General features: G+C 35.5%; 2 protein-coding genes across 5 annotated transcripts in view; one reads left to right on the forward strand and one right to left on the reverse strand.

The window, feature by feature from the left end:
- Stim (stromal interaction molecule) overlaps positions 1 to 15,060 on the forward strand; it is a 37,925-nt gene extending 22,865 nt beyond the window's left edge. The window contains exons 6-14 of one of the 2 annotated variants that reach the window (XM_089711502.1): positions 2,253 to 2,449; positions 2,706 to 2,825; positions 3,063 to 3,230; positions 4,915 to 5,049; positions 6,283 to 6,406; positions 7,209 to 7,271; positions 11,168 to 11,258; positions 11,715 to 11,900; positions 12,730 to 15,060. In XM_089711502.1, the coding sequence (XP_089567628.1) occupies positions 2,253 to 2,449; positions 2,706 to 2,825; positions 3,063 to 3,230; positions 4,915 to 5,049; positions 6,283 to 6,406; positions 7,209 to 7,271; positions 11,168 to 11,258; positions 11,715 to 11,900; positions 12,730 to 13,111 (1,466 nt within the window). In that variant the 3' untranslated portion in view covers positions 13,112 to 15,060. The remainder of the gene's footprint in view (positions 1 to 2,252; positions 2,450 to 2,705; positions 2,826 to 3,062; positions 3,231 to 4,914; positions 5,050 to 6,282; positions 6,407 to 7,208; positions 7,272 to 11,167; positions 11,259 to 11,714; positions 11,901 to 12,729) is intronic. The other variant, XM_089711503.1, reaches the window with a different exon arrangement.
- A 2,296-nt stretch (positions 15,061 to 17,356) lies between these two features.
- On the reverse strand, positions 17,357 to 26,197 carry LOC149476957 (nucleosome assembly protein 1-like 1). Of its 3 annotated transcripts, none has more exons than XM_089711518.1 (9): positions 26,096 to 26,197; positions 25,568 to 25,705; positions 24,229 to 24,394; positions 23,778 to 23,923; positions 23,089 to 23,225; positions 22,723 to 22,883; positions 22,051 to 22,233; positions 21,370 to 21,486; positions 17,357 to 18,551 (listed from the first exon to the last, which is right to left on the reverse strand). In XM_089711518.1, the coding sequence occupies exons 2-9, from the start codon at positions 25,696 to 25,698 to the stop codon at positions 18,465 to 18,467; spliced, it is 1,128 nt and encodes a 375-aa protein (XP_089567644.1). In that variant the 5' UTR covers positions 25,699 to 25,705; positions 26,096 to 26,197; the 3' UTR covers positions 17,357 to 18,464. The 3 variants fall into 3 exon arrangements, with proteins under 3 accessions (XP_089567644.1, XP_089567642.1, XP_089567643.1); XM_089711516.1 differs by lacking the exon at positions 17,357 to 18,551 and adding an exon at positions 19,104 to 20,260; XM_089711517.1 differs by lacking the exons at positions 17,357 to 18,551; positions 26,096 to 26,197 and adding exons at positions 19,104 to 20,260; positions 25,846 to 25,869.
- Positions 26,198 to 27,908: the final 1,711 nt, after the last annotated feature.

Below are 27,908 nucleotides of genomic sequence, written 5' to 3' on the forward strand. Positions count from 1 at the left end.
TTTTTTTTTTCTTTTCGTTTTCTGGTCATTTTAGATACTACGAAATAAGGTGATCATTAAGTTATTCTTACACCTCTTGAAATCATGCCTCTTCGTCATTTTTAACATTAAGTATTTTATATAATGTCAAATTATAAGTTTATGTCCATGACAAATATACACTTTATAGCGATATAATTGTATTCTGCACTAAAAAACTAAGTTTTGAAAAGACATCTATTTTTATTTTTTAGACGTCTAATTGTCTGAGTATAGACTGGACTTACCTGCATAGCTGGAACTTGCATGTTATGTAATTATACTCTATATTCTGCTTTGTATTTTTGTAATGAATTCATTGCATTTCAAAATATTTTCGCTGCAGTCAGGAGAAATGTATTTCCTCGCCTAGTATACTCCTTACCTTACTTTAGATGAGACGATGAGATAGACAATCTATACTATAACATTTTAAAGCTGAAGAGTTTGTTTGAACGCGCTAATCTCGGGAACTACTGGTCCGATTTGAAAAATTCTTTCAATGTTAGATAGCCCATTTATCGAGGAAGACTATAGGCTATATGATAAATATATCATCACGCTTAGATCAACAGGAGCGGAGAAATGCGGGTTAAACCGCGGAGCACAGCTAGTTAGGGTTAGGGATAAGAGGAAGTTTTTAGGATTTTAACGATTCTTTTAGTTCTAAAGTAAACTTTGATATATATGCGTATAGATAAATATCACAAAGGTTTACGCAAAAGCTGCACTAATCGTATCTAGTATCGTTTTGTTACAATTGTCGTGAGAAATAAAATATGATGCGTGACTAATTAAAAGTAATCTAAGGCATGTGATTCGTTTATTAGCGGCAGGGACTAGGGAGTGATTCAGGCGGTATTATAAATTTATCGTTATATATATTGAATACGTAAAACTATAATTCTTTGAAGACAACACAGAAAATCCTTGCGTCAGTATATCAAAATAGGCGAATAGAAAACGTATGAAATAATAATAATGTTTCAATAATTTTGGTATTATAGTTTTGAATTTCATATTTTGCTTAAACGGTTCGCAGTGAAGAAAATTAAAAATAATTTGGAAAATCCAAAAGTGCACGCCTCATAATTTTTTTTTAATAAATATTTATTTATTATTATTTTTGTTTATTTAATAACAATTGAAATGAAAGGGTTCTATTCCTGAGCATACTCAAGCGTAAGAGAAAAAAAAAGACTCGATTAGTAAAGTATTTCGGTCGCTATCGTGTTAACAAGAAAAAGGATCCGCACATACAGACACACGGACGTCCAAGACAGAACTTTTTTAAACTGTTTTTTAACTAGTTTAAATAACAAAAATGACATCAAAAATATCATGAACGTTAAAAATAGTGTTTTTTCTTAATATGTGTGTGTATGTATTATCTTACAAGTGCAATGTATGATACATAAAGACATTTTAAGTTTGAAAAATCAGATGTTTTGCGCGAAGTGACAGTAGTACCCACCTCAACGCTTCGCTTATGAGGCGTGCAAAAGATATTGTTTGGTTGGAAGATACATCTCCAACATAAGCTTTCATTAAAAAACAGAAGGAATAACTAACTTATCAATTTATCATCTGTTTTAATTTTAATAGAAATTAATTCATATTTCGTTATAAACTTGATTAACCAGTTGCAGTGTGCTGAATATTACATGGTTCCGATTTAATGACTTTATAACCGCTTATTAGTTTTGCTGCATACAATAGGTGGTTTTCCAAGTAATTTATACATTTAATGAATTTTATTAAGCTTTTCTGTATACGTTTTCATATTTGATGCTGATTCTGATTTGATTGTATAATATAATTATCACGAAAGCACATAGCCAACTCACCGCATGCGAAATAACGAATATTATCGGCAACATTATGATATCTAAAGGTTTAATTGGACCAATTTATTTATTTATTTATTTTTTGATAGTACATATAAGGTATCATGTATGTATCATGTATATTACTGTAATAACATAAATAAATAGTTTTTGAGTTAAATTGTAACATACTATAATATTACTTAAAATTACCGGTGTAAACGCTACAGAAACTTGTGTAAAGCAATCTCGACCATTATCGAAATTATTACGAAGTGCATTAATTGAGAAGTGCACCAGTTGCTAAGTTCACAATTTGAACATGGTGTATAAGATTTTATGTGCACTAAATGCGTCAAGCCCACCACATTCACGGCGACGTACATTGAAATACCCCGTGACTTTCAGAAGGCAGTCGATGGAAGGACTGGCTCCTCGCGTCGTTGCTGCTGTGCGCGGTGGTGGGCGGCTGGGCGGCGCTGCGTGCGGGCCGCGCGAGCCGCGACCAAGTGCAACGCATGCTGCGGGACATGGAGCAGCTAAGGAAGGCAGAGATGGCGCTCGATGATATGCAGAAGGAGCTTGAGAAGGCCAGGCTGGAACAGGTCAGTCGATTAGAGGAGATGAGCACTATATGTTCTGCAGGTGTATGGTGGAACAGCTGTCAGTCGCTTGTTAGGGGTGATATTCTGTTGTCTGTTATACAGCTCGGCTATTTTAAACTAATTCATCGTTTTAAAGTGACATTTTTATTTAATCATCTCAAAATTTTTCGTCTGTGTCTTGCACATATAGTTTTCGATAATGTGAAAAAACAATACTTTTTATGTTAACATACCTATAAGTATTTTTTTCTTTTAGGAAAATGCAACAAAAGAAAAGCAGCATTTGGAAAAGACACTAAGAGAAGCAGGAGATACACCTCTATTGAACTCCACCTCGTCGGATCTCGAAGTATCGCAGCTGAAAGGTGAAATTGAAGTAAGTTCATCGTCATCTATTATAATAGAATTTCAGAAAGTTTGATGTATCAGTCTTGTATTTTATTGGAACGAATTAAATGTCTAATTCGTTCACGAGCTTCATTCGGTTCGTTTCTATGATATTTAGTGGCATGGCGACAGACGCGGGTTGGAATCCCGCTTTGTGATCGATGATTTTTCTATTCTTTAAAAATTTCTCACATGGAAATATAGCAAAATGTTTTGGCACTTGCAGATGCTACGCGCAGAGCTGCGGCGTGCAGAAGGTGAACTGGAGGACCGGTGCTGGGCGCCGCCCGCCGGCCTGCAGCAGTGGCTGCAGCTCACACACGAGGTGGAGAACCGCTCCTACCTGCGCAAGAAGCAGCAGGCCGACGTGCAGCTGCAGCAGGCGCGCGACGCGGTGAGTGTGTCCCTGCAGCAGTGCAGCAGCTCACACACGAGGTGGAGAACCGCTCCTACCTGCGCAAGAAGCAGCAGGCCGACGTGCAGCTGCAGCAGGCGCGCGACGCGGTGAGTGTGTCCCTGCAGCAGTGCAGCAGCTCACACACGAGGTGGAGAACCGCTCCTACCTGCGCAAGAAGCAGCAGGCCGACGTGCAGCTGCAGCAGGCGCGCGACGCGGTGAGTGTGTCCCTGCAGCAGTGCAGCAGCTCACACACGAGGTGGAGAACCGCTCCTACCTGCGCAAGAAGCAGCAGGCCGACGTGCAGCTGCAGCAGGCGCGCGACGCGGTGAGTGTGTCCCTGCAGCAGTGCAGCAGCTCACACACGAGGTGGAGAACCGCTCCTACCTGCGCAAGAAGCAGCAGGCCGACGTGCAGCTGCAGCAGGCGCGCGACGCGGTGAGTGTGTCCCTGCAGCAGTGCAGCAGCTCACACACGAGGTGGAGAACCGCTCCTACCTGCGCAAGAAGCAGCAGGCCGACGTGCAGCTGCAGCAGGCGCGCGACGCGGTGAGTGTGTCCCTGCAGCAGTGCAGCAGCTCACACACGAGGTGGAGAACCGCTCCTACCTGCGCAAGAAGCAGCAGGCCGACGTGCAGCTGCAGCAGGCGCGCGACGCGGTGAGTGTGTCCCTGCAGCAGTGCAGCAGCTCACACACGAGGTGGAGAACCGCTCCTACCTGCGCAAGAAGCAGCAGGCCGACGTGCAGCTGCAGCAGGCGCGCGACGCGGTGAGTGTGTCCCTGCAGCAGTGCAGCAGCTCACACACGAGGTGGAGAACCGCTCCTACCTGCGCAAGAAGCAGCAGGCCGACGTGCAGCTGCAGCAGGCGCGCGACGCGGTGAGTGTGTCCCTGCAGCAGTGCAGCAGCTCACACACGAGGTGGAGAACCGCTCCTACCTGCGCAAGAAGCAGCAGGCCGACGTGCAGCTGCAGCAGGCGCGCGACGCGGTGAGTGTGTCCCTGCAGCAGTGCAGCAGCTCACACACGAGGTGGAGAACCGCTCCTACCTGCGCAAGAAGCAGCAGGCCGACGTGCAGCTGCAGCAGGCGCGCGACGCGGTGAGTGTGTCCCTGCAGCAGTGCAGCAGCTCACGTATTTTTTAGCTGTTGATTAACTGGAAGGGCTACTGCATCTTTACGCGGACGCGTAGGTGAACGCTGTTCATCCTGGTAGTGACATGCGCAGGCGTCCCTCCTTGATGGGGATCGCGGACGCAGCTCGCGATGCAGCCGGTGGATAATGTGGAACAGGGGGTGAAACGTGCAGCCGCCAGTTAGTGTGACTTTCAGCCGCCCCCGGGTGGTGGTTACGGGTGGGTTGCATTCAAGCAGCTTTGCGTGTTTTGCTATCGCAAAATTCATAATGTTAGTTGATAATTTAGACGTAAAGCAGAAGAAGAAATTGATTGGTCTTGCAGTTTGATATTAGGTTTTTTTTATTAATTAATAAAGTTTTTCTGATCTAGTTTTTGCAACACTGCCAATATTGACAACAACAGGATCACTTTTTTAATTAGTGACTCAAGAGTATTCAGTTTTCACTTTCTATGTGTTATTTATAATTCACACAAAGTAACCTTATCTAATGACTATATCTCTAATACCACAATAACCATTTTACCGTATACATTTAAATATTCCAGTGCGACAAACTCCGCAAGAAGCGGTCGAGTCTGGTGGGCGCGTTTGTGTCCACGCACGGCAAGTCCATCGACGATGTGGACCGGTCCATTGTGGAGGCCAGGACCGCGCTCAATGAAGTCACGCAGGAGTTGCAGGTAAATAATTAATATTAATACTTAAAAAAAAACACGCTTATACTCATGAAATTATGATATTGTATTGATCGTTGATGTTTCGAGTGTATGTTTATAAGTGTAAATCGTCCATTTATAGTGGGTCAAAACTCAAAATCGATTGTAAAAGAGTCGGTTACATAAAAACTTACAGGTGAAGCTAATAGGAAGAAAGAATGAAAGTTGAAATTAAAGAATAGAAAGGAAGTTTAATTTAAAAAAAAATATGTGCGTGTACTAACTACTAGTGTACACACGTAAGAAGTGAAACTTCTTTATGACCTTGTTTTTCAAAAAATAATTTACTATATGCAATTTTACAGAAATACGTCGAATCAAGATGGCGCGTAACGGAAAAATGTCACGCGTAACGATAAAATGTTACACTAAATTTTTTCCAACCCTGATAAAGAAGTGTCACTTCAAAAACTTAATTATAGCTATACTAGATTTCCGCCCGCGGCTTCGCCCGCGTTTTCAGAGGAAATCCCGCATAGTTCCCGTTCCCGTGGGATTTCCGGGATAAAACCTACCCTATGTGTTAATCCACGTTACCTTCTATATGTGTGCTAAATTTCATTGTAATTGGTTCAGTAGTATTTGCGTGAAAGAGTAACAAACATCCATACATCCATACTTACAAACTTTCGCCTTTGTAATAGTAGTAGGATAAAAAATGTATGCGTGTACTAGTGTACACACGTAAGAAGTGAAACTTCTTTTTCCAACCCCGATACACTACACGTTACACTTAATTTTTTTCCAACCCCGATAAAGAAGTTTCACTTCAAAAACTTAATTATAGCTATATGTTAACAACCATATGTGGCAGTGAGTAACTTGACAATCCAATTCAGTGTAAGGTGATAAGGTATTGTTACTACTTTTGTACCGCCGATGATTGTCGTTTGCATCCAATAAACACGCCATTTATATCACCGTCTATTTGTTTAACATAGACCTATTACAAATTGTAAATAGCACCATATACAGTATTTTACTATCTTTTATTATTTTTTTATCTTTTACTATTTTTAAGTTTTATCGAAAGCTGGATGAGAGGCAGCTGCGTTATATATTGAAACAAAATTGCACAAAGTAATCCTAATCATCAAATAAAATTAAAGACTATCCCAACAGATATACATTTAGAAATAACATAAATTCATTCAAATCTTATTCATACATATAAATCTAATTTGAAATAATTTTCAGGAACGAATGCATCGCTGGAAGCAAATCGAGAGACTTTGCGGATTCAATATAATCAACAACAACGGCCTACAATTCCTCGAAAGCACCCTATACCGGACTGCTAACGGCCGACAGCCAAACAGAGGTAAATATTTAATATTTATTATTAATAATATATTATTTATTAATATTAGAGCGTTAGGTTGACAGCAAGATGGTTTAAAAGTTCTCATTTCCTTTGAAACGCACACTATGAGGCGGCGGTGACAGCTTTGGAAAACGAGGTAACCATAGCAACGGGTTTTGGGTCTTCATATTAGAATTTTTTCATATATGAGTAGGTAAATATAATCCGTCTTATAAAAAAACACGGAGTAACTAAAAACCGGGTCTAAAACAAATTAATAAACAGGTTTTAGCGTTAAACCATAGACAGGACAGATAGGACAATGGATCAGGATAAGTTTAAACCTCTGTACTAAAGTTAAATCAGTTGTTTAAACCACGTCTATTTCAGTTTTTGTAATAAGACGATATGAGTAAGAAAAAGCAAAAAATAAAGCTCCAGCCAGCACACACCAGCAATATTTGTTTTTGAAATCGCATACAAGCATTCCAACTTAGTAGTCATTTATGCGACGAGAATAAAAGTAACATTTAAACGTAGCTATATCCTACCGCTCTAGCTACTTCGCTATTAAACGTTCAAATATGTTCAAACATTTCACTTTTGTATAAAAAGCGACATCTCTTAAAACTGTTGCAATATTATTTTTCCATTAATAAAATTGACCATTACTACAATTAATTTAAGTAATAAACCGTTTTATTCTATTACACGTAATAGAATAAAACTGTGTGTTTTTTTTTTCTTTAGTTACTTTACTTACTTCAATAATATTATTTGTACTTTAAAAAGTTAAATAACTATTTTGATCAATCTTCAGGCCGTATAAGCAGTTCGCAAGATGACCTGAGCGTCGGCGATGACGCGTCGATCTGCGGCTCCGGTAAGTTGGACGAAGTGTTTCTGTACCACGAACACAGCGACTGAATACACAACCAGACCCAATAATAATTATATTATAAGTAAAAACGTATAAAATCAGTTCGAAGGGGGTTACAGGGGATATAACTCCTCCCCCAAATCATATTCGGCAAATAGAAAAGGTCATAAACTTTACAAAATAAAAATGTTCGCTTATAAAGCAAAATGCTTCCATTTGTTGTATAATCAGCGAAATAAAATTGTGTATTATGGCAATAAAGTCTAATTTACGTCTAGATATTTGTGACGAAGATTGCGATCACGCCCGCATGTTAAATGTGGCTAATTAGCCATATTTTACTTAAGCTGTCTCTTTGTCACTCACGATATTTGAAACATATCTTTGAAGTCTAATCGCGTGTGCGTTAGTGTGCCTTTTTTGAACATCGAATATAGTGTTTCAAACTTTTTTACTTATAATATCATTGATATGGCCAGAGTTACTTGAATTCGGCTGTCGAGTTAGGGAAAATACCAAATATATGAGAAATATAGTCATTACATTGTGCCTTCCAACGTTCGAACGTTGGGTTCAAGGGATTTTTCTTAGTGTACCCTTAATTTGAAGAAAAAAAATCGTATCAAATTTTGATTGGAATGTTATACGTTTTAAAGGTGTTGTGAACTTTGAAAATGAAAAATATTATGCGTTTCAAAAATAAATTGTTAAATCGCTTGTTTATTTCCATATTTTTACAAGCTATTAATTAATTAGTGTACTATAATAAACTCTTCGTAAAATGAAATTTATTTTTAATTGACATGTATTGGGTATTTTCTTTTCCGCTTTCGTATTGATAAGCCTTTCCTATGGATACTAAATGTGACTTATATTGTTGTACAAATTAAATTTTAAAATTATATAGAAATCGCTGCACTTTTTGGCAAAGGGGCCACTAAATCCTAAGATCTTGTGACAATAATAAAATTAATAGTTTTTTTTTTTGTAGTAAATTAATATATTGTTATGTTCAGTTTAGGTAGTAAATTAATATATTTTTATGTTTGTTTAGGTAAGTATTCAAAATATTTATATTTAAATTATATGACAATATTTAAGAATATACGAAAAGTACTTAACCTATTAATCGTTGTTTATAATTTTTTTAATTAATTTTAAATTTAACACTATGTTTCGACTCTTTGAATTAAAAGAGAGGCTCAAACTCGGTTGTAAGAAATCAAAAAGACAATGTTTGCTTTTTAACTCTTATAATTTTTATCAATACAAATCATTTAAAATAAAACTACTAGTTTTCTAACATAACAATAGTTCTCGAATAATTTTAACGTGACTAAGCTTTTTCTATTTAAAGTTCCTCTAAGATCTGAAAGATGTAATTTATGTGATAAAATACAATAATCATTTTTCTTTTTATCATTATCTACACAAAATGGGCTTCCCAAAAAACGGATTGTTCAATGTTAAATGAAAAAAAATATTAAAAAAAGTGAACAAAATTCTTTTTTTTATAGAAAAAAAATAATACCTATATTTAAAATTCTTATCACTAATTATTAGGGGTATTAAGAAATTTTAAATTAGTTTTAATTAAGTTTATAGTTAGTACGAATAGCTTGAAGCTTATATTAAAAGATATTTAAATTTAATGCTATGCCCTATTTATTTAATTAGTTTAAGTCACTTATGTATATGTGTATATTTTTTCATTGTTTTGAATAAATATTTTTATGGATGTGTATATATCACAATCGGTAGGAAGCTTTCAGGCTTATGTTTTTAAAAGCATGTATGATATAATATGTAATAGATTAATTTTAGTATTTAGTAGTATAGAGGTTTATTTTTTGGGTGTGGGTTTTAATTGCATGTGTGTACTCTATATTAATTTTAATATACATAATTTAATTGTAATATATAACCTATTAACCAATTAAATAATATTAGACGGACTTTTGCAATATATTTTCTATAGGTATAAGTATTCCAGAGAATTGTCGACTTTATGCCATTAAGCTTAAAAGCAATTTTTCATATCGAGAATAATTTAATCATCCCAACAATGATTTCAAAAACTATAGATATGTTGCGTTCATATCAATTTACTATCTGTTCCGAGCAATCTAGAACTTTTATGACAAGACAAGATTCGCATCCTTATCGCTCTCGTGTCAAAACTATATCGCTATCTCTTTTTATCATATTAAGTACAGACGTATTTGAGTTTTCACAACGCACACGCTTTTAACGTATCTATTCCTTGTTTTATATAAGATTATTTCGACCCACCAAACATTAATTGAACATTGATTATATGGGAATTGATATTTTTCCGATTGCGTTAAATTTAATTTTTTCGTTTTTAAATTGGATGGAAAAACACAATTGTTATGCATATAATCGTATCATTCAAATAATGTCTGTTGTCTAAATTGTTACATCTGAAAACTTAACGATAATCCTATTTATATTAAAGCTTTCACATATTCGGATGCATTTCTACCAATAATATGCGAGGAATTTGTTTGTAAATAACCAATCATATCGCTTCATTCAGTTTGAAGTATGAAGCGATACTATTGATTATTTACTAACACATAGAGATGATCTAATCTAAAACTGAACGCCCCTCCACTGTGTTTACGCTCACATTCAAAGTAGGTGTATAGACGCAATACACACAAATTGGTCTGCCTCATTGGTCGTTCGGTCGCCAGCTAGACACGAACAAGAGAATAACCTGAACAACAGGACCAGTTGGCCAACTAGTGCATATTGCATAAATGACGCGATGCACGACAGAACGGACGTGTCATTCCGTACAAAGTGAGCTCTCCCCGCCATACAATCCTAGGCAACTGAACTGATCGCCCCATTATTTAACAAACCGGTCAAAGTTTTCAGTAGAATCGCCGCACGCACACAGATAAAGTGGTTCAATAATTATTTGCTCTCACACATTGGAACAATTAGGTTTAGTGGAGGGGCGTTCAGTTTTAGATTAGATCATCTCTACCTCGCTACACATCCTCGCACATAATTGGAAAAGCATCCTCAAAATGTGTCTCAAAGTACTTAACAGTACTTAATGTAATTGTGATTATTTGTCTTCTTAATATGACATCTAATTGAACAATCGAAACTTTAAACAAAAGAAACTAATTTCCAAAATTTAACACATAACATTGCATTGTTTATAATGTAAGAAATAAACGCTATCTGCTTACAAAATATAGGTAACTAACAATTCTTAACTAGGTATGCTTGCTTTCAAAGGATATATTTAGAATTTAATAGAAGATGGGCTGAAAATTTTCTCCCAAAGAATGTCTTCCAAATTTCGGTATCCCTTTGCACGTTTGAAAGCTTTTGACGATTGTGATGTTTGTTTTATTTCGCAAATACCTAGTTACCCTTAGTGTTGCAAGATATCCCCTTTTAGTTGCTTTGCTATGGCAACACTGCTGTATAAAGGTAAGATTTTTTATGCATTGATTATTTATTTCTGTTTGCTTTTACTGGGGCTTTAATATTTCATACATGCTTTTAAAATATCGTTACGTTGTTCATTATTTTTTTTATTGTCACTGAAATTATTGTATTATTGATACATTATTAATATATGTAACAGTCAAGGTGTCACAATTATATTTATATATTTATAGAAATTATATCTTATATATTTTTAACGTTGAAATCACAATGAAGACGAGTTAAAAAAAAGGTTATAAGGAAATTTACAAGAATTCACAAACTAATCATTTAATTTGATTCAACGAAAAGGAACATTGTAAAAATCATCCCTTAAAACTAACATTGCCGTACCATCAATAGAATTATTATTTATATAAAAAGTTGAATAAAAATGCTTTATTTAAATATGTTTAAATTTATAGTAATGGATAACTTCGGGTGGAAGGAAGATTCTTCAGGTAGCGAGGCGGACGCACCACACTATCCCTTGGACCTAAGACTTGCGGAAGCAAGGTATAATAGAGATTACGTTTGCATGATTTGAGGATAATTTGTAAATAATTTAGATAATTCGTTGGTAAAGTAGGGATTGGGTTGTGATTTTGTGTGTATATGTTTGTTTGGATGGCATACGCAAACAAAAAGTGATCTCTTTTCTGGTGATTTCGGTGGGTGTAGCTACGGAGGTGTTAGCTTAATTTTAATGTTACTGTTTGAATTGATAAGATCGTAAAAGCTATTTTGCTTATGGTATGGGATTGGATAAAAAATAAAATACATAATAGGGATAGACTTTAATTATAGTTTTATGACGGATGTGAATGCATAAACATGCATGACTATTTTGAAACATATTTAAGCAGCCTATCATTCTCAATATCTAATGCAAATATATACATACATCCATTCTTATTTATTACTAATTAATTTTTAGTGTTCTCAAACTATTATATTCTTTAATAATCGCAGGCTACAATTAGAAGAGCGTCTAGCGCAAGAAGCGCGAGAGAGACGCATGGATGAAAGAAGAGAAGACAGAAAAGAAGATAGGAGAATAGCGGAAGAGTGTAAGAGAGGGTCTTACAGTGACGTCAGGAAGAGTCCCACGGAGGACCGGAGGAAGGAGCCCGTACACTTTATATTGGGAGGAGATAAGTTAGTAGAACTTACGTACTGTGGATTTGCTACTAACGAACTAATGTACTAACCTTTTATTTGTAGAATCGAACTACTAATTGTGATAAAGGCAAAGAAAAGGAATTGGAATGATTGTAAAATTTTAATGGTTTTATCTAATAAATAGTTCAATGTTTTGTATTTTATTTATCTTGTTACATTTTTTGATGTAACATAAAAAATATAATACCTTCTATTCTTTGTATTTTATGTAAAATTGTTGTGTACTTGTGACTAACAAATCTTGTTTTAGATATTAAGTCTTTTAATATGGAAATAAAGTCTAAAATTTATTTAACAACACATTACTAATTAAGAAAACCATCGATTATTCAAGTGTTAACAAATCACTATAAGATAATCTTTTGTTCAGTTTATTATTAAATAAAGACGATACACATATTATGTACATAGAACTCGTATGTTTCTATTCCATTCCATGAAGTAGATAGAATAAATAGCACTATTTAATTATTTTCACACACCACACACGTAATCTCTATGTATAAAAATAAATCCCTATTTCCTTCGGTCATGACATCACGCGTGATCGCCTATTTAGAAAAATGTTTAAGAAATTTGTGCCAAAATTTATAAAACTTAACAAGTACTTGAAATATTCGACGGTTTGTGTGAAGATAAACGTCTGTCGATGCAGCTAGTAATATAAATAAATAATTTATTTCACTTAAAACATTCCTAAGATAGTAAGAACTGTTTTTCAGGAGCCTGTGTCTTCCAATTACAGTTGCACGACACGAAAAAAAAATCAGAGACAATTTAAATAAAATCTATATGTATTTTTCAGCGTGAACTGGACGGGCGAGGACCTAACACGTGCGGTGCACTCGCAGTCTCAGCCGCAACTGCGCGCCGCGGCCCGCACCGCCCCCCTCCCCCCGCCGCGCCGGCCCCTCTCCGCCATCGCGCGCTCCCGCAGCACGGACATCGTCCCCCACACCCTCAACCCCGCGAACCCCGCCAACCCCGTCAACCCCGCCAACCTCGACGACCCCCGCGCGCCCCGCCCGTTCACGCGACAAAAACCCGTGCCTGAACACGCGGAACACTCGAACACGCCGGAGGAGGAGTCTACAGACTCGTCGCTGATGGAGGACGAAGCGGTCGCCAAGCCGAGGAAGCGTCGCATCAACCTGCCGTTCGGTAAGAAGGCGAAGACGCCCGCGTGACGCAGTCCCGCTTGGACCCGGCTCTTTCCTCCCGGTAGGTAGGCATCGGTAGTCGATTTTCCGAGTCTTCCGCGATGATTGTAATAAAACGTCGTTGTAAATTTGAATGTTTCGCCTTAATTTTTGAGAATTTTTAGACTACCGATCCGGGCTCACGATTTCGACTGAGTGCGCCCGAACCCGCTTTATCCGCGAGACTGTCGAATGTCGAATTGTATAATATCGTTTATTGTATGATGTGTCTCGTCGACGCAGATGTGTAGCGCGTTTTTAGATAATTGATATTATTTTAGTGTACTTATTGTGGTATCGATCGCTTCCGTTGATTTTTCGCGCCGTATCGCCCCTAGACTTTAAATGGCGTGATTTTTCATTGTAGAAGCGCGTCAATCCACGTTTTAAATGAAATCAATATATTTTCCTACTTAGAGTTTAATTTTAATGAATTTATCTTTCTTGTTTATGAAAACTTTTGTAAATTTTGATCCATTTTGTGTGTAATCGTTTTAAGTTGGAATGTTTGTTTCGATTTCCATGTTTATTTATTTATTAAATAAAATAGAAAATATTTCAGAAAAATTCTAAATTATTTTGAGTATTGCCAAGTTTTAAAATGTTTGGTTTTTCTTTTTTATTCTCGTTTTTTCTTCTTCAGGGTTTTAAATATTTTGACGGTAAAGCTTTTGTTGACTTATCATAATTAATTTTGACAATAACTTATTGACTTTTAAAACTTTTTTGCAAAATGTAGAAATCTTTGCAATGCATGGAGGTAGTCATTATTTTTTTTATATAAATATACTTGAGGAGGTATATTATTATTATTACATTAAAATTTGATGCAATGGCAATACTTATTTATTTAACAATCCTTATTCCTTATTTATTAAATATTATGAGTATAAGTGGATGAAGACTAGATAATGCAATGTAATCATGTTTATCTTGTGAGAACCATTCCTTACGCCTGAAAAAAAATAATAACATTAATAATAGATTTGTGCCCTTTTATTTTTGTATTAAATATTTAGTTTTTAATAATGACTTAACTTGCCTTTGAGTGTTTTTGAAAGGAAAGGTTCTTAAAAGACGGATATGTGTCAGTGTGATGTAATGATGGTTGTGTGTAGGGTTGCCAGTCTGAGTTTTCCCCACATTTGTGTAGTACGACTAATGTATTAAACGGATTATTATGATCTGTAAGTTGATTTAATTAGTTTGTAAACTTTGATTTCGATGTATTTCACCGGCAACCCTACTTTCAAAGCCTTTAATGTAGAAAATTTCACACCTTTACATATTTTACCCAAAAACTATCAATTCACGGTATTGCAATAATTTAAATATGTATAATGAAATATTCAGTGCAATATTTATTTCGACCATCGCGTATATTCTCAACAAAAGGTCGTGAAATTTAGTCTAATTTTAATAACAGTTCAATATCGCATCATTCCCTTGTTTTTGTAGTATGATAGCGATATCGCCCGGTAGCTGAGTAGATTAATTTTAAGAAATTTGGTGCTAAACAAACATTAGTAGACTGAAAACCGCGAATGGCTCAAGTCGCTCTTATTGTTGATGTTCCTGACGCCGTGACGCCAACTGAAAAGTATTCAGTATTTTGATGATTTTTGTATTGGAAGTAAATATAATGCTTGTTATATGGCCACATTGTGAAGTCCTGTACTTAATTTTGTATATTTTATTCAATAGTACAATCAAAAGCCATACTTATACGTCGTTTTCAGTTTCTGTTTCTTTATTGGAACTCCGCCATCGAGCAATGTCACAAAGTGCGCAATTACCAGCATAGCTATAATTTATATACAAATGAAATTAATCAATGAAATTGTTAATTTATAGACTCAGATCTGATGTAATAAAAAGACAAATCGTGATAAGTTGTTACTTCTTTTAAAGAGTTAATAAATTGGTACTAAAATGAAGTTTGTTTTTCTTTTTTACCTATACCTTTACCCAATTTAATGAATGAAAAGCAAATAGCTAGCTTACTTGAGAAAATAAAATTACCTATACGAATAACAGACAATAGATTCCATAATATAGCATTATTTTAAAATAGTATTTTTTTATATAATAAAATCCACACATTTACAGTAATAATTTATCTTATGAATGGGTCCGGATTAATAGTAGAGGAGCAAGAAGGGATTTTGGTATTTACTCGAGCGCGACAAATATAAGAGACTGTTTCTTACCTATTGATGATTACTTCCAGACAGAATGAGCAGTTAATATTTGTGGGTGCGCTCAGGGCACTAGAAAATTTGAAAAATCCATCATTTCTTCCACTTGTATAGTAATTAACTGCCCCATATCTTAATTTCACGCGCTCGATGTATATTATTTTCATTTTTCACTTTCTTTAGTCATTAAATTACCACTTAAATCGTCAGATCAATGTATTAATTATCGTGGTATTTAATGGGTATTTATTATCATTAGGCAGCGTGGGCTCCGTTCTAATTGCAGTAATATCATATTTTTCGAAAATCTTTCAGGAAGTTTTATTTATTTTTAAGAATAAAGGAATGTTTCCATTCGGCAAAATTGTCTATCTCCAGTTAGTACTTTTGCAGTACCCGCACAGAATTTCTAGCTAGCTTTCTTATCGCAAGTTGGCGGTTTAACCTAACTAATATAGGTGTTCACACGCATATACACTACATGATGCCCCAAATGCATACGCAACTTACTGGCGTGTTTTATGACTTTCTTTTCGCCAGAAATAAAACCTAGGTTTAATTTAAGAGGATTATATGAGAAAGCAACAACAAAAACAATCAGGGTCAAACCGTAAGCGAGCCGAGATAATGAGTTTGCTATTGCGTTTTTCGCAGGCGTTATAATTAAAATAAATCTTGACTGGAAATATTATCACAGTATTACAATTAGGAAATAATATTGTAATACTGTGATATTATGTATCATAATGTTCTTTTTTATTTATGTAGACAAAATAAAGTTTATTGGATGATTATTATTACTTTACTTAGGTATTGAATGGTTTTACTATCTATACTTATAATAAATCTGTAGAGGCCAATTCTGTACATGAAATATATTTAAAAAAAAACTATGAAGGGGTGATAAGGGATCGCTACTGATGCCAAAAATGCAATCAGTAAAATTTTTGTCTGTCTGTCTGTATATTCGTTATAGAAACAAAAACTACACGACGGATTTTAACCAAATTTGGCACAATTATTCTTCACACTCCTGGGCAGGTTATAGTAAAAGAATCATGTAAATCGGTGTAGAAACACCAAAGTTATACATGAAATACGCTATAAGTCATCGCGCGTGAATACAGAATCATGCCATAAGGATTATTTTTGTGTATCAGTTGCCGCGTTCGACGCGATTCGCGGCGGGAGCTATAAAAAGGCGGCGGGTCTGCACCCGTTTCGCGTTGTCACGGCATCACGTGTGAACGGCTGAACCGATTTCGATAATTCTTTTCTATTATATTCATTGAAGTACGAGGATGGTTCTTATGTAGAGAAAACGTAAATATGTACCACGGGCGAAGCCGGGGCGGACCGCTAGTTAAGTAATAAAAACCGAATCGAGTTAAAAACTAAAAATATAAAAGATTGCTATTGCTTTCGGGCATTACTTTAAAATATGATATGGAAATACGTATGTAATTTAAAATATGGAAATACGTTTATTGATAAAATGGGAATAAGGGTCGCATCTTATCGAATAACAAGTGATCAGTCTGCAATATTAGGACTTTGCAGACTGATCAACTTTTTCCAAAACGAGAAACAACAACAAAATATTTTTGTCGTTGCTCACCGCGGAGATCGAAATTGCAACTGCCCTTATACTTGTTAAATATTATGTAAAAGATTCCTTATAATACGACCAGTAATTATTTTGATCTAATAAACAAAGCTAATAATTTTTTACTTATTTTATTAATATTAACTAGCTTTCCTTCCACCGGTTGTTTTTCCCATGGGAATGAGATATTTTTATTTTTGGAAAATATAAATTCAATGATAAAAAGTAATAGCAATCTTATATTTAGGTTCTCTACAAATTACCTTTTCTGGCGAAAAGAAAATAAAAATTGTGCCAGCAATGTATGGCCAAAGTTGCATTGACATTCAAGGTCTCGTTCTCGCGGCACTGGACTCAGTCTATTGTAATCATAGAGGATCTATCACTCAGTAAAAAAATCAAATTGATGGTTGAAATAAAACACAAAAGTTGTTAAAATTTAATTTATTTAAAAATGTTGTGTACAAATACCCTAATAGCTGACCGGTGTATGCAGTACATATGCAACTTGCACACACGTACTAGGCCTTGGCTCGTCTCAAAAACTAACCGCCTTTGTTAAGGCAAGCGTACAATTGATCACAATTATACAACTAGTACAGTCTTAAAGACAGTTAAAAGTATCGAACAGCTGTTCACAACAAAATACAGCCGATTTTAACTACTATCACATAATAAAAGATGGTCTCGCTTGTTGTTATGAGCATATAAAAATAACTAAGGGCATACTTAAGCATGTTAATTTACCGTTTACGGAATCTGCGTTTTACACGCGTCTATCTATGGAATATTATATAGATTCGCATAAAACAATATTTCAACAAACATGTGCAGTATTTAAAAAAAATGTTGACGTATCCATGTCTAAAAGCACCTCTCAATTTTTAACCAAACAGACATTCAATGAAAGGCGGATAATTATAGACTAGTATATACAGTACGGATAGGAATGTCTACAAAGACTTTACATATTATGATGGCTATATTTAGGGACTACACAACATTAGGCAGTGGTTCGACCGAATATCACACCAACCAGAATACTGCAAATATAAACAATTTTAAAAATAACGTATCAATTTATTTAACTAGTTCGCCTTAAATGTAAGTTATTTAACGTTATTAGTTATTACATAGAATGTGTAATAACACAACTCAAACGCAAGCCGTGCTTTTCTCCTATCATAATATGAAGGTAATACGTACATAATTTTTATGCATAATTAAATTTTATCCTGACAATAAAACAGTGTCAGATCTAAGGATAATATTTACATCGTTAGACACGTTATCGAAACGGCACTCATTACGAGCGCAATTAATTTGAAACCCTTTACAAATTACAAGTGTTATTTCGACTTTTATTTACAAAATAACACAGAATCACATCAGTGTCCGAGCCTAAACGTGATACGAAATTTCTTTGGATGCGGGGCTTGTTATAGAGGGTGAGGTTTCGCCTGGCGGGTTGTGCAGGGCGCGGGGCCCCGAGGAGCAGGGTCCCGGGTCCCCGAAGGGGCAGGGTCCGGGGGCCCGGCTACTGCTGCTTGCAGCCGGCAACGTCCGCGTTCGGGTCCGCTTCCCCATCCTCATCTTCGTCGTCCTCCTCATCCTCCTCCTCCTCCTAGTTGCCAAGCGGAAATGCACGACTTTTATAATCATGTCGCTGAGATTTTAGTTTTCTCAAATAACCATAGTTTATTCAAATAGCTCCTACTGGTACCACATAAGTAAATAAAATTTAGAGACAAAGATAGATACGACGATCACGCGAATCGGTTGCATTACTACAAGCACACGGCACGTGTGTACCTATCGGGTAAATGTCATTACTTTTCGTGCATCTCTGTACATTTTATCTACTCATGCTCTGGTAATCCAGTGTATGAAAATTGATATGACTATTAAATTTTGTATTGTATGAATAAGCTCATATGAATGAGGACAAACAGAATTTGAAGTCAATCTTAATGCAGCTTAACAGTTAACATCAGACAAGTGCTTTTCATATTATGTTGTGGAACATACAGTAAAAAAAATATGATCATGTAAAAAACGAACAAAATTGCTGCTTTTAAATAAAAAAGAAACCTAAAAAAAAATTATTATTCTACAACCATCTGTTTGCCGTTTAACTATAGCATGCAAAATAAGGATCAAAATAAATAAAACACACTTTAAAAAGCTTATAATTTTAATGTCATCAGTACGTCATCATGCTAGAACATAAAAGCCATAACCGATACAACTAGCTGCTGAAATATTCGTAGTAGAATATATATTTATACGCTAACATCTTCGTTACATAAATAAAAACATAACTATTCTAAATACATCTCCAAGAGACAGATCACAGACGAACGTTACAGATGTAAAATGCTTTTGGCACAGAGATTCGTTAACATCGACATATTTTTAACTCGAACTTGGAATGACGGAAACTTTAAATTTCATCGCACAACATAAATAGCCTTAGAGAATAATAATAATAACACAAGAAATTTAAAAGTACATAAGCGATACGTTAATTTCTTAAACAAAATACACTCCATTACAATAATCATTCATGTATAATAATAATAAATAAAAACGAGAATTGTATAACTAACTAGAAATGCAATATAGGTATCGTAACAGACTAACTAGTGACATGCATATAAGGCACCGCACCGGACGTGTAAACCTATCTAAAACATATTTATCTGTGGGCTGATAAACCACGCATAGACAAGTCGCTCGGTACCACGCGAGCGAACTTTACACGATCCGTCGAACATTGCGAGCATGTGCTCGGAGCGCTCCGAACACGCGAGTAAATAAATGGTACAGAGACAAAGCATCTAACTACGTGCAAAATTCGCACCTATTTTTGTAAAGTTGTTACAAATTTAGTATTAATTTCTAATTATTGCTTTCGAGGCTTGAATGGATACCTTATTTTTAAAGTATTATTAATACACACAGTGCAATAAACGATTTAGAAAAGACCGCTTTTCCATATTATATAAAAAATCTTGACAACCACCGTGACATCGTCACCTGGCCACCGTCAGAGCCTAAACATAACTGTTTGTATCGCGAAATTTGACTTTCAAATTGCGTCATCTAGCGAGCACGCACACGTCTACGCGCCCGTAGCCTAACCAATTCGCGCGCTAGTAAGCTTTGTCTCCGCAACTCGTATTTGGTACAATTTAGTGATATGAAAGGCACGAGAGCGAGGGGGGCTATATAAAGGGGCTATATAAAGTTCTGGCGGCAGTCGTCGTCGGAGCCGTCCTCCGCGTCGGAGACCTCCTCCTCACCGGAGCTCTCCTCAGAGTCCGTTTCCTCCTGAAAGCAAACACACCGCTGTTGGTCCGCGGCCCGGCGCTGCAGCACGGTTATGCTATGCCGTGTGTTCGATACGGTCACCGACGCTAATGTAGTCGTAGCTTTACTATAAGCTTTAGCTAATACGATACTGTTAAAAAAATGTATGCGTGTACTAGACTACACACGTAAGAAGTGAAACTTCTTTATGACCTTAAAAATGTCACGAGTATGGCGTAACGCAAAAATGCCACGCGTACGGCGTAACGCAAAAATGTCACGCATACGGCGTAACGCAAAAATGCCACGCGTACGGCGTAACGCAAAAATGTCTACGGCGTAACGCAAAAATGTTACACAAAATTTTTGTCCAACCCCGATAAAGAAGATTCACTTCAAAAAGCGACAGTAGAACGATAGGGTACATTTAAAAAATGTATAAAACGTATCTGAGAACGATTAAAATACATATTGACGGACAATACACATATCGACATGCAAATCTAAATAAAATCGATGTAAATATCGAATTACCGCATAGCATAACCGATATACGGCAGGCCTATAGCTCCATCTGGTGGGGAAAGCCTAGCTAAACTGAAATCATCTACCGTGCAAGCTAAGTCGAAGCCAACAGATGGCTGTAGAAGCGTCGCTTGACACAACAATTACTATGGTAAATAAAAGCAGCATTTTTGTGTTGTGTTTATTTATTATGTTATGTGTATATTTGCTTTGAATAATTAATTTGTGTAAATTGAATTATGTTAATTGAAAATGAGAAAAATTATTGATAAAGAATGTTCATATTTGATTTTACTGAATATTTTTTTAAAGAATACTTGGGGAGTGTAATCTTGGAATAGATACCGAAACCAAACATATGTATTATATTTTTAGAATTTTTGTCTGCATGTCTGGGCTAAACTACATGCTTTAACCCTCGTGCTTGACTGTCCCAAGTATCAATGTATCTGCCTATGTATGTGTGTGTATGACATGTGTGTGTGTATGACGTGTGTGTGTGTGTGTGTGGGTGCGTGTGTGTATGACGTGTGTGTGTGTATTACGTGTGGTGTGTGTATGTGTGTGTTGTGTGCATGTGTGCATGTGTGTGTGCACGCACGAACCTCCTCCTCGAAGTCGTCGTCGTCCTCGAGCCCCTCGCCGGTGTAGAGCAGCACGGCGCGCGACACCACGCGCTCGCGGATGTAGTGGCCCGTTTGGAAGTCGAGCGCCAAAAGCGTCTGGAATTGGGACATTATTATTATTATTATTTATTATTAATAGAATATATTATATGATTTTTTACTATTTTGAACACACGAAAATCAAACTGCACTAAGTCCATAGTATGTATTATAAGTGTGTGTTAGATGACTGCAAGAGATAGGCTGGAAAACAACTTTTTGTGACATTGTATTCTGAAATGATTTTTTTTTTAAGAAATTTTTCCTTTACTATATTTTTATGAGTTTAAGTGTAGTATGGGGTACCATTTTTTTTAAGGGGCAGATGCATTATGCATACATTTGTTTCACGATCTATGGACAAGTAGGTGATCAGCCTTCTGTGTCCTGCCAGACAGAGAAATTTTTTTTCTTTAACTCCACTGGGGATCGAACCAAGACCCGTTGGTTCTACGCTCACGCATCAACCACTGTACCAAGGGGGTGATCAGTAGAATTATATTTTATTTTTTGGATTTATATGCAACGAGGCAATCTGTGTTTAAAACAATTGGCCCCTATATTGTTTTAAAAACTTCTCAGAAGAAAATGTTTAGATCAAATTATGTAACTATCAATTACCTCTGTATTTGCATCGACCGTGGAGTCAGGGTCCTCAGACTTGGTAGCGAAGAAATTGAAAAACGAGTCGGTGGGCACAGTCTTCTTGACCGTGCGAACAGAGCCGCGCGACTTGTGCTTCTGTTTCTTCTTTATCGTCTTGATCGTTACGTTCTTGCCCGCTTTCCAGTCTATTTCACAACCCTGAACAATTTTTTTTTTATTAAAATAACAATAGAAAATAAAAAATGTGTACGTGTACTAGTGTACACACGTAAGTGAAACTTCTTTATGACCTTATTTTTCAAAAAATAATTTACTATATGCAACTTTACAGAAATACGTCGAATCACGCGTGGTAGGGATAAGGAAAAGATGGCGCGTAACGGAAAAATGTTAAACTAAATTTTTTTCCAACCTCGATAAAGAAGTTTCACTTCAATAAGTTTAAAATGTTAGAACCAACTAAGAGTACATTTTTTAGTGTACCAAATAATAAGGTAGTCATGAATTTATTATATTGTCCTTGATAATATTACAAAATTTGAATTACATCTGACCATTAAAGTAGGTCATAATATTTGAGTTCAAGAGTTTGTTACGGGTTACATACAAAGCAAAGGGAAGCTAATATAAGCATGTTAAAAATCATCACAATCTTGTATCCCTGTAAAATATTAACATATTTCTTACCTTGCAGGCATAGATCTCGGGACCCTCGAACTTCAGGGGGTCGTCTTCGTCAGGGATCAATTTCATGGAGTACTGCTTTGTGAGGATTGTGTTTGTGAAGTATTCATTGGGCGCAAAGTGGAACTCCAATGTGAAACCCAATGTGTCGTCATGCATTTGCACTGTACATAACATTAAAAAAATTAAATAAATACAATAAAAGAAACATTTCAACAAGTTATGATCAGGTTTTCGATCCACAATTAGAGTGAAATTTATTTAGTATACCTATTCATTTTTAGTTTTACATAATATTATAATGAAAAATAATAAGTTTTGAAAATAAAAAATTTGCATATACATATTTGGATTTCATTTTACTCTTACCTTTAATATCCTGTAGACATCTAAGTATTGGTTCATCATGCTCCTGCACCATGTCACCCAGCATGATAACATTCTTGAATATAGTAAGGTAGAAATCTGGGATGCCCTTAACATTAGCGTCCATGTCCTCAGCAGGTCTGAAAATGGGGGACATATGTTAAATACTGTCAGTAGTAACATTGTTTATTTTATTGTAGTGAATATAGCCTCAGTTGGTGATGCATGTTAGTGATCTATCACGGCATTCAGATCTTGGTGTGTATAAGTCATCATGTCAAAAATATGAAATTTTACATTCAATATTGTATTAAGCACTTTTAATCTTTATTGAGCAGATCTATCTATTAGCTCAAATATTACAGCCTTAGAGCCTAGTTAAACATGGCATTATTTTGCTTTTTAGGGCGTTAGTACACCGACGCCATCGCGTGCGGCAGCGAAACAACGAAAAATCTGTCAGTAGTGTGGCACATAGATAGATGAAATAGTTGCGTCCTTGTCAGTATTGTTTCGCAAGGAACTGCGAAATGGCCATTACACAGACGCATTGCGAAAAAGTTGCGAAAACATTGCTGAGTACTAACGTTCCGCAGATATTTCGCTACGCAGTAGTTTCGCAGAGATTCGCTGCCGCACGCGAATGCGTAGATGTACTAATGGCGTTAAACTTTTAATAAGTATCAACATACTCTTTAGCTTTGATCTCCGGTGTTTCCTTGTCAGTGAGCGCTGTACTCTGGACAGCTTCAGCGAGGTTCTCCTCCAAATCATCATGCCAGGGTATATTACACTCTTCATCGGTAGGCTCGTATGTACCGTTCACTACTTGCGCTCGCTGCAAATTACAACTTGTTATAGAAATGTGTAGTGATGGAATCACAGGGAATGGTAGATAATAAAAGCCTCAGTTGGTGATGCATGTTTGTGATCTATCATGGCATTCAGATCTTGGTGTGTAATAGTCATCATGTTAATTTCAATATCAATTTTATTTTCAAAAAATTTTAGTATCTAATATACTTTAATTATAAGTTTGAAAACTTTTGCTTAATATTTATAAATGGTCATACAGCAAAACATTTTGTTTATCAGTTCATTAAAAAATTCAGTTCTATATAAATAGATAGAAGTAAAAATTACCTTTTCAAATAGTGGCTCGTACAATTTTGCGTATTTACATTCGAGCTCATGCACCTCAGCATAGAATTTTGACTCTATCTCGATGAACTCCTTTTGAAGGACCCTCAACGCGTTGATACGTCTGCGCACTTTGGGCGAAAGTGCGACCATGTTTTTAAAAGCCATACTAAGACAAATAAAGAATTTATTTAAAAACAGAAAAAAGAGCATAACATAAAAAAATTACAAGCTAATATACTAAATATTATTAGGAGATTGCAACTAATAAGAGGTTACATCTTTAAAAAAATAAAATCAAACAAAATCATCATGAAAATTTTTATAAATTCTTTTATTCAATGTAAAAACTACATTAACTCTTTTCCTAACTACAAACTAGGCCAATGTTTTAAATACAGCAGGCCTAATTATAACTGATGTTAACAGTTTTATGACTTTACTCTGGAAATTTATTACTGTACCAACATCACATGACTATGATTTTTAAATTCCATTCTACAGTGTCTATTGCAGATTGATATAAATTAAACATTGATAGACTGTTGTTCTTTAAAAGGATTAACATTTTCACAAAATGTCTTTGTAATAACATTGTACATAGGTATATATGTTGTGATAAGTAGAAAGATGTATGTCTGAAGGACACTTGAGTAATCTACTTTTTAAAGAAAACTGGTGCTTTGGTGGAAAATTTGTGATATGATGCATGACCTCCTTACGAGATGTAGGTAGCATTTAATTTTTTGATGTTTCTGATCCAGCTAATTGTTTCAATCAGTTGTTCTAATAATAGCATAGCTCCTTCATTAAAAGGTGGCCTTAATACCTTACTTTTTGCCTAGCCAATAAACTCAAAATTAGATCATCGATATAGCCATATTAGGAATAAATGAATAAAAAAAGTTCCACCTAACCACTTTTAATGTTAAAAAACTCAGACCAACAAAAAATAATTTCAATACAGTATAAGAAATCATTGAACAGATTATAACAAGCAAATAACATGATGTAAATGGAGCATAAAATGAGTCACAAGTTCATTGAACTGTAATCAAAAGATCCTTGTTCTATAAAAACTGAAACACCTCATGTAAAAGAAGTTTTTAGGAAACACATTTAACATACAAAATTATTAAACAATGTATTAGTACATGCGTGTACTTAACCTTATCAAAAACAGCTTATCAATGTTGCCTCATGTTCCTACACTACACGTGCAACATTTGACACAATTTGGCGAGAAATCGTGAAAAAAATTAAGCTGAATTTATTTAAGTAATGCTCCTCTTTAGAAGTAAATAACAAAAACAACATGTATTTCTTTAAATTGAGTACCTACCTTGTGAACATGTTGGTTAAATTTTGAAAAGCCTTGTCGTCTCCTAAAATAGCGTCTTCTTGTCCCGATTCGTTTTCGGATGAAGACGTCCGACCACTTCGTGTTTTTTTACTTTGTTTCACGGAACCCATATTTTATCTAAAAAACACAAAAGAACATAGTATGAAATAACTTCGCGCCACGTTTATTTCCAATTACCGGCTTCGAGTAAAATAACTGCTAAAAATTAAATTTATTCACAAATAGTCCTTGCTCTAAAACACATTTGAAAGCGGTACCTGAAAGGGGTCTGAAAACGGAAACAAATTACTTTTTTCACTCAAACTTAATGCGCAGTTACATTATAAACCGCTTTGGTAGTCGACCACATGGTCTACCTGTCTCTCGATTTTAATTGAGGATCAAGTAACACAGGTATTTAATATTTTATAATGCCTTTATTATTCTATTTATTAAATTTTAAGTTTGATTGGGTAAGCCAATAATGAACTGACGGTTAAAATAAAATTTACTAAATTTTAAACTTACCTTTCTGCCGATCAGACTTGTATGAAAAGAAAGATGGCGGCGCAATGCCGAAACGAGTATGAATGCAATTTATTGAAAGGCATTTTATGGCAACACAATCGTTTCCGGTTATTATCTATGGATTCAAAAGCGTAATGAGTTCGTACTTCTTAAATTATATTTTGTTTTTTAGAAATCATGATAGGTACAATTATTATCCATATAATCTTAAAGAAAAATATAATCTTTATATTATTACAGGCACAAGATGTGAAATGTTGTATGACCACTTTATGACTCCTTTATAAAGCTATGTCTACATGTATGAAATATTTTTCAATAAATATACACTATTAACTATACAATTACTACTTTAAATACTTCAAAATCATACTCTACTGCAATATATACTTGGGTCACCTGGAAGAGATGGCTCTGTAGCCATAAGGTCACCCATTGTGCAATTTGTTTGTATCGTATTTTATGTTATTTCTTTCAACTGGTGTGTGCAATAAAGAATTCATTCATTCATTCATTCATTCATTCATTCATTCATTCATTCATATACTCTAAGACCTCATTCGCACGAGAGTTAAAAAAGCGTTGCGTTAAAACCCGGCGTTGGCGCTTTTTAAACGTTCTCTCTGTGGTTGTTCATACTAACGCTTTAAAATCACTCATGTCTCGTCTCTGGCTTCAGTAAGACGTGGAAATGGTTTCTTCTAAAATAATTACGTAATGTCAGTTGCGTAATATCTTTATGATATTTATATTATTATATTTGCTTAGAATTCCTCGGAAAGTTTGTTCTTAATAAACCACTTGTAGGTACCTACTTAGGTATTTGTTCAAACTCGTCATCGATAAACATGTTACTTAAAGGAATATGATAAAAATACCTACTGTTTTAATTTTTATATGTTAGGTATATTTGAAAGAAAGAAAGAAGGAAAGATTGGCACTAGCGATTTGTGTTATTAAAAGACGAAAAAGAAAACAAAAGGCATTCTGGGTACATCCTCTAAATGAACAGAGATACTTAAAAGGGCAGTTTGTGACACTGTACGAAGAGTTAAGGCAATACCCCGGAATTTTTTTAATTATTTTCAAATGTCTATAACGATTTTGAATACAGGAACGGACGAGACTCCACATCTATAATTAATAGTTCGGGATCAACAATCCACGACATCGTATCGATTTTCTGATGATTATAAGCACAACAAACACGTGCTACCGCTGAGCGAGCGTGCGGCATACTGAACGCAGCGCCGGCGCTTTTTTAGCGCTCGTCTGAATAATAGTAAGAAGTTTCCTATGGTCTATTTTATTTAACGCCCAACGCCGAGCGTTGAAAATAGAACACTGCGCGATAAAAAAGCGTCGCGCTTTAAAAGCGCTGACGTGTGAACATATACTTGGGAATGCATTTGTTCTATTTGGACGCTTTTTTAACGGACGTTAAAAAAGCTCTCGTGTGAATGAGGTCTAAGGTCCTACTATGATACCTCTTTCTAATATGATTATTTGCGCGACCTGAGCCTTCCACCTTCGAAGTTCGGGGTACCGTAGTTTGTTTAAGACAAATTAGAAACATGCAACAAATTTTATATTTGCTAATAATAAAATAATCATAAGGCAACAAGTAAATAAACGAAAATAAGAGCACGGAAAGACAGTTTTTTCGCTTTGAACGATCTCTACCACGACCGTGAATACATAATTTATATACCTAGTCTTGTCCCTATTAAAACTTGAACAAAATCTACACCAGATACCTAGCTTAATTCAAATAAAAAAATCTGGACTGAAGTCTGAATCAAAGCATCGACCA

The sequence above is a fragment of the Colias philodice genome, chromosome 26 (genome assembly GCF_061535455.1).
Source record: "Colias philodice isolate Cphi_HAF_F1 chromosome 26, ilColPhil1 Martin Lab GWU primary, whole genome shotgun sequence".
NCBI lineage: Eukaryota > Metazoa > Arthropoda > Insecta > Lepidoptera > Pieridae > Colias > Colias philodice.

Bases quoted from the DNA above. Each gene is read 5' to 3' on its own strand.
- LOC149476957 (XM_089711516.1), bottom strand. From the start codon at position 25,698: ATGGGTTCCGTGAAACAAAGTAAAAAAACACGAAGTGGTCGGACGTCT. The intron at 23,226-23,777 runs GTATGTTGATAC...CCCCATTTTCAG, and splicing joins CCGGAGATCAAAGCTAAAGA to ACCTGCTGAGGACATGGACG. The intron at 22,234-22,722 runs GTAAGAAATATG...AAAATTGTTCAG, and splicing joins CCGAGATCTATGCCTGCAAG to GGTTGTGAAATAGACTGGAA.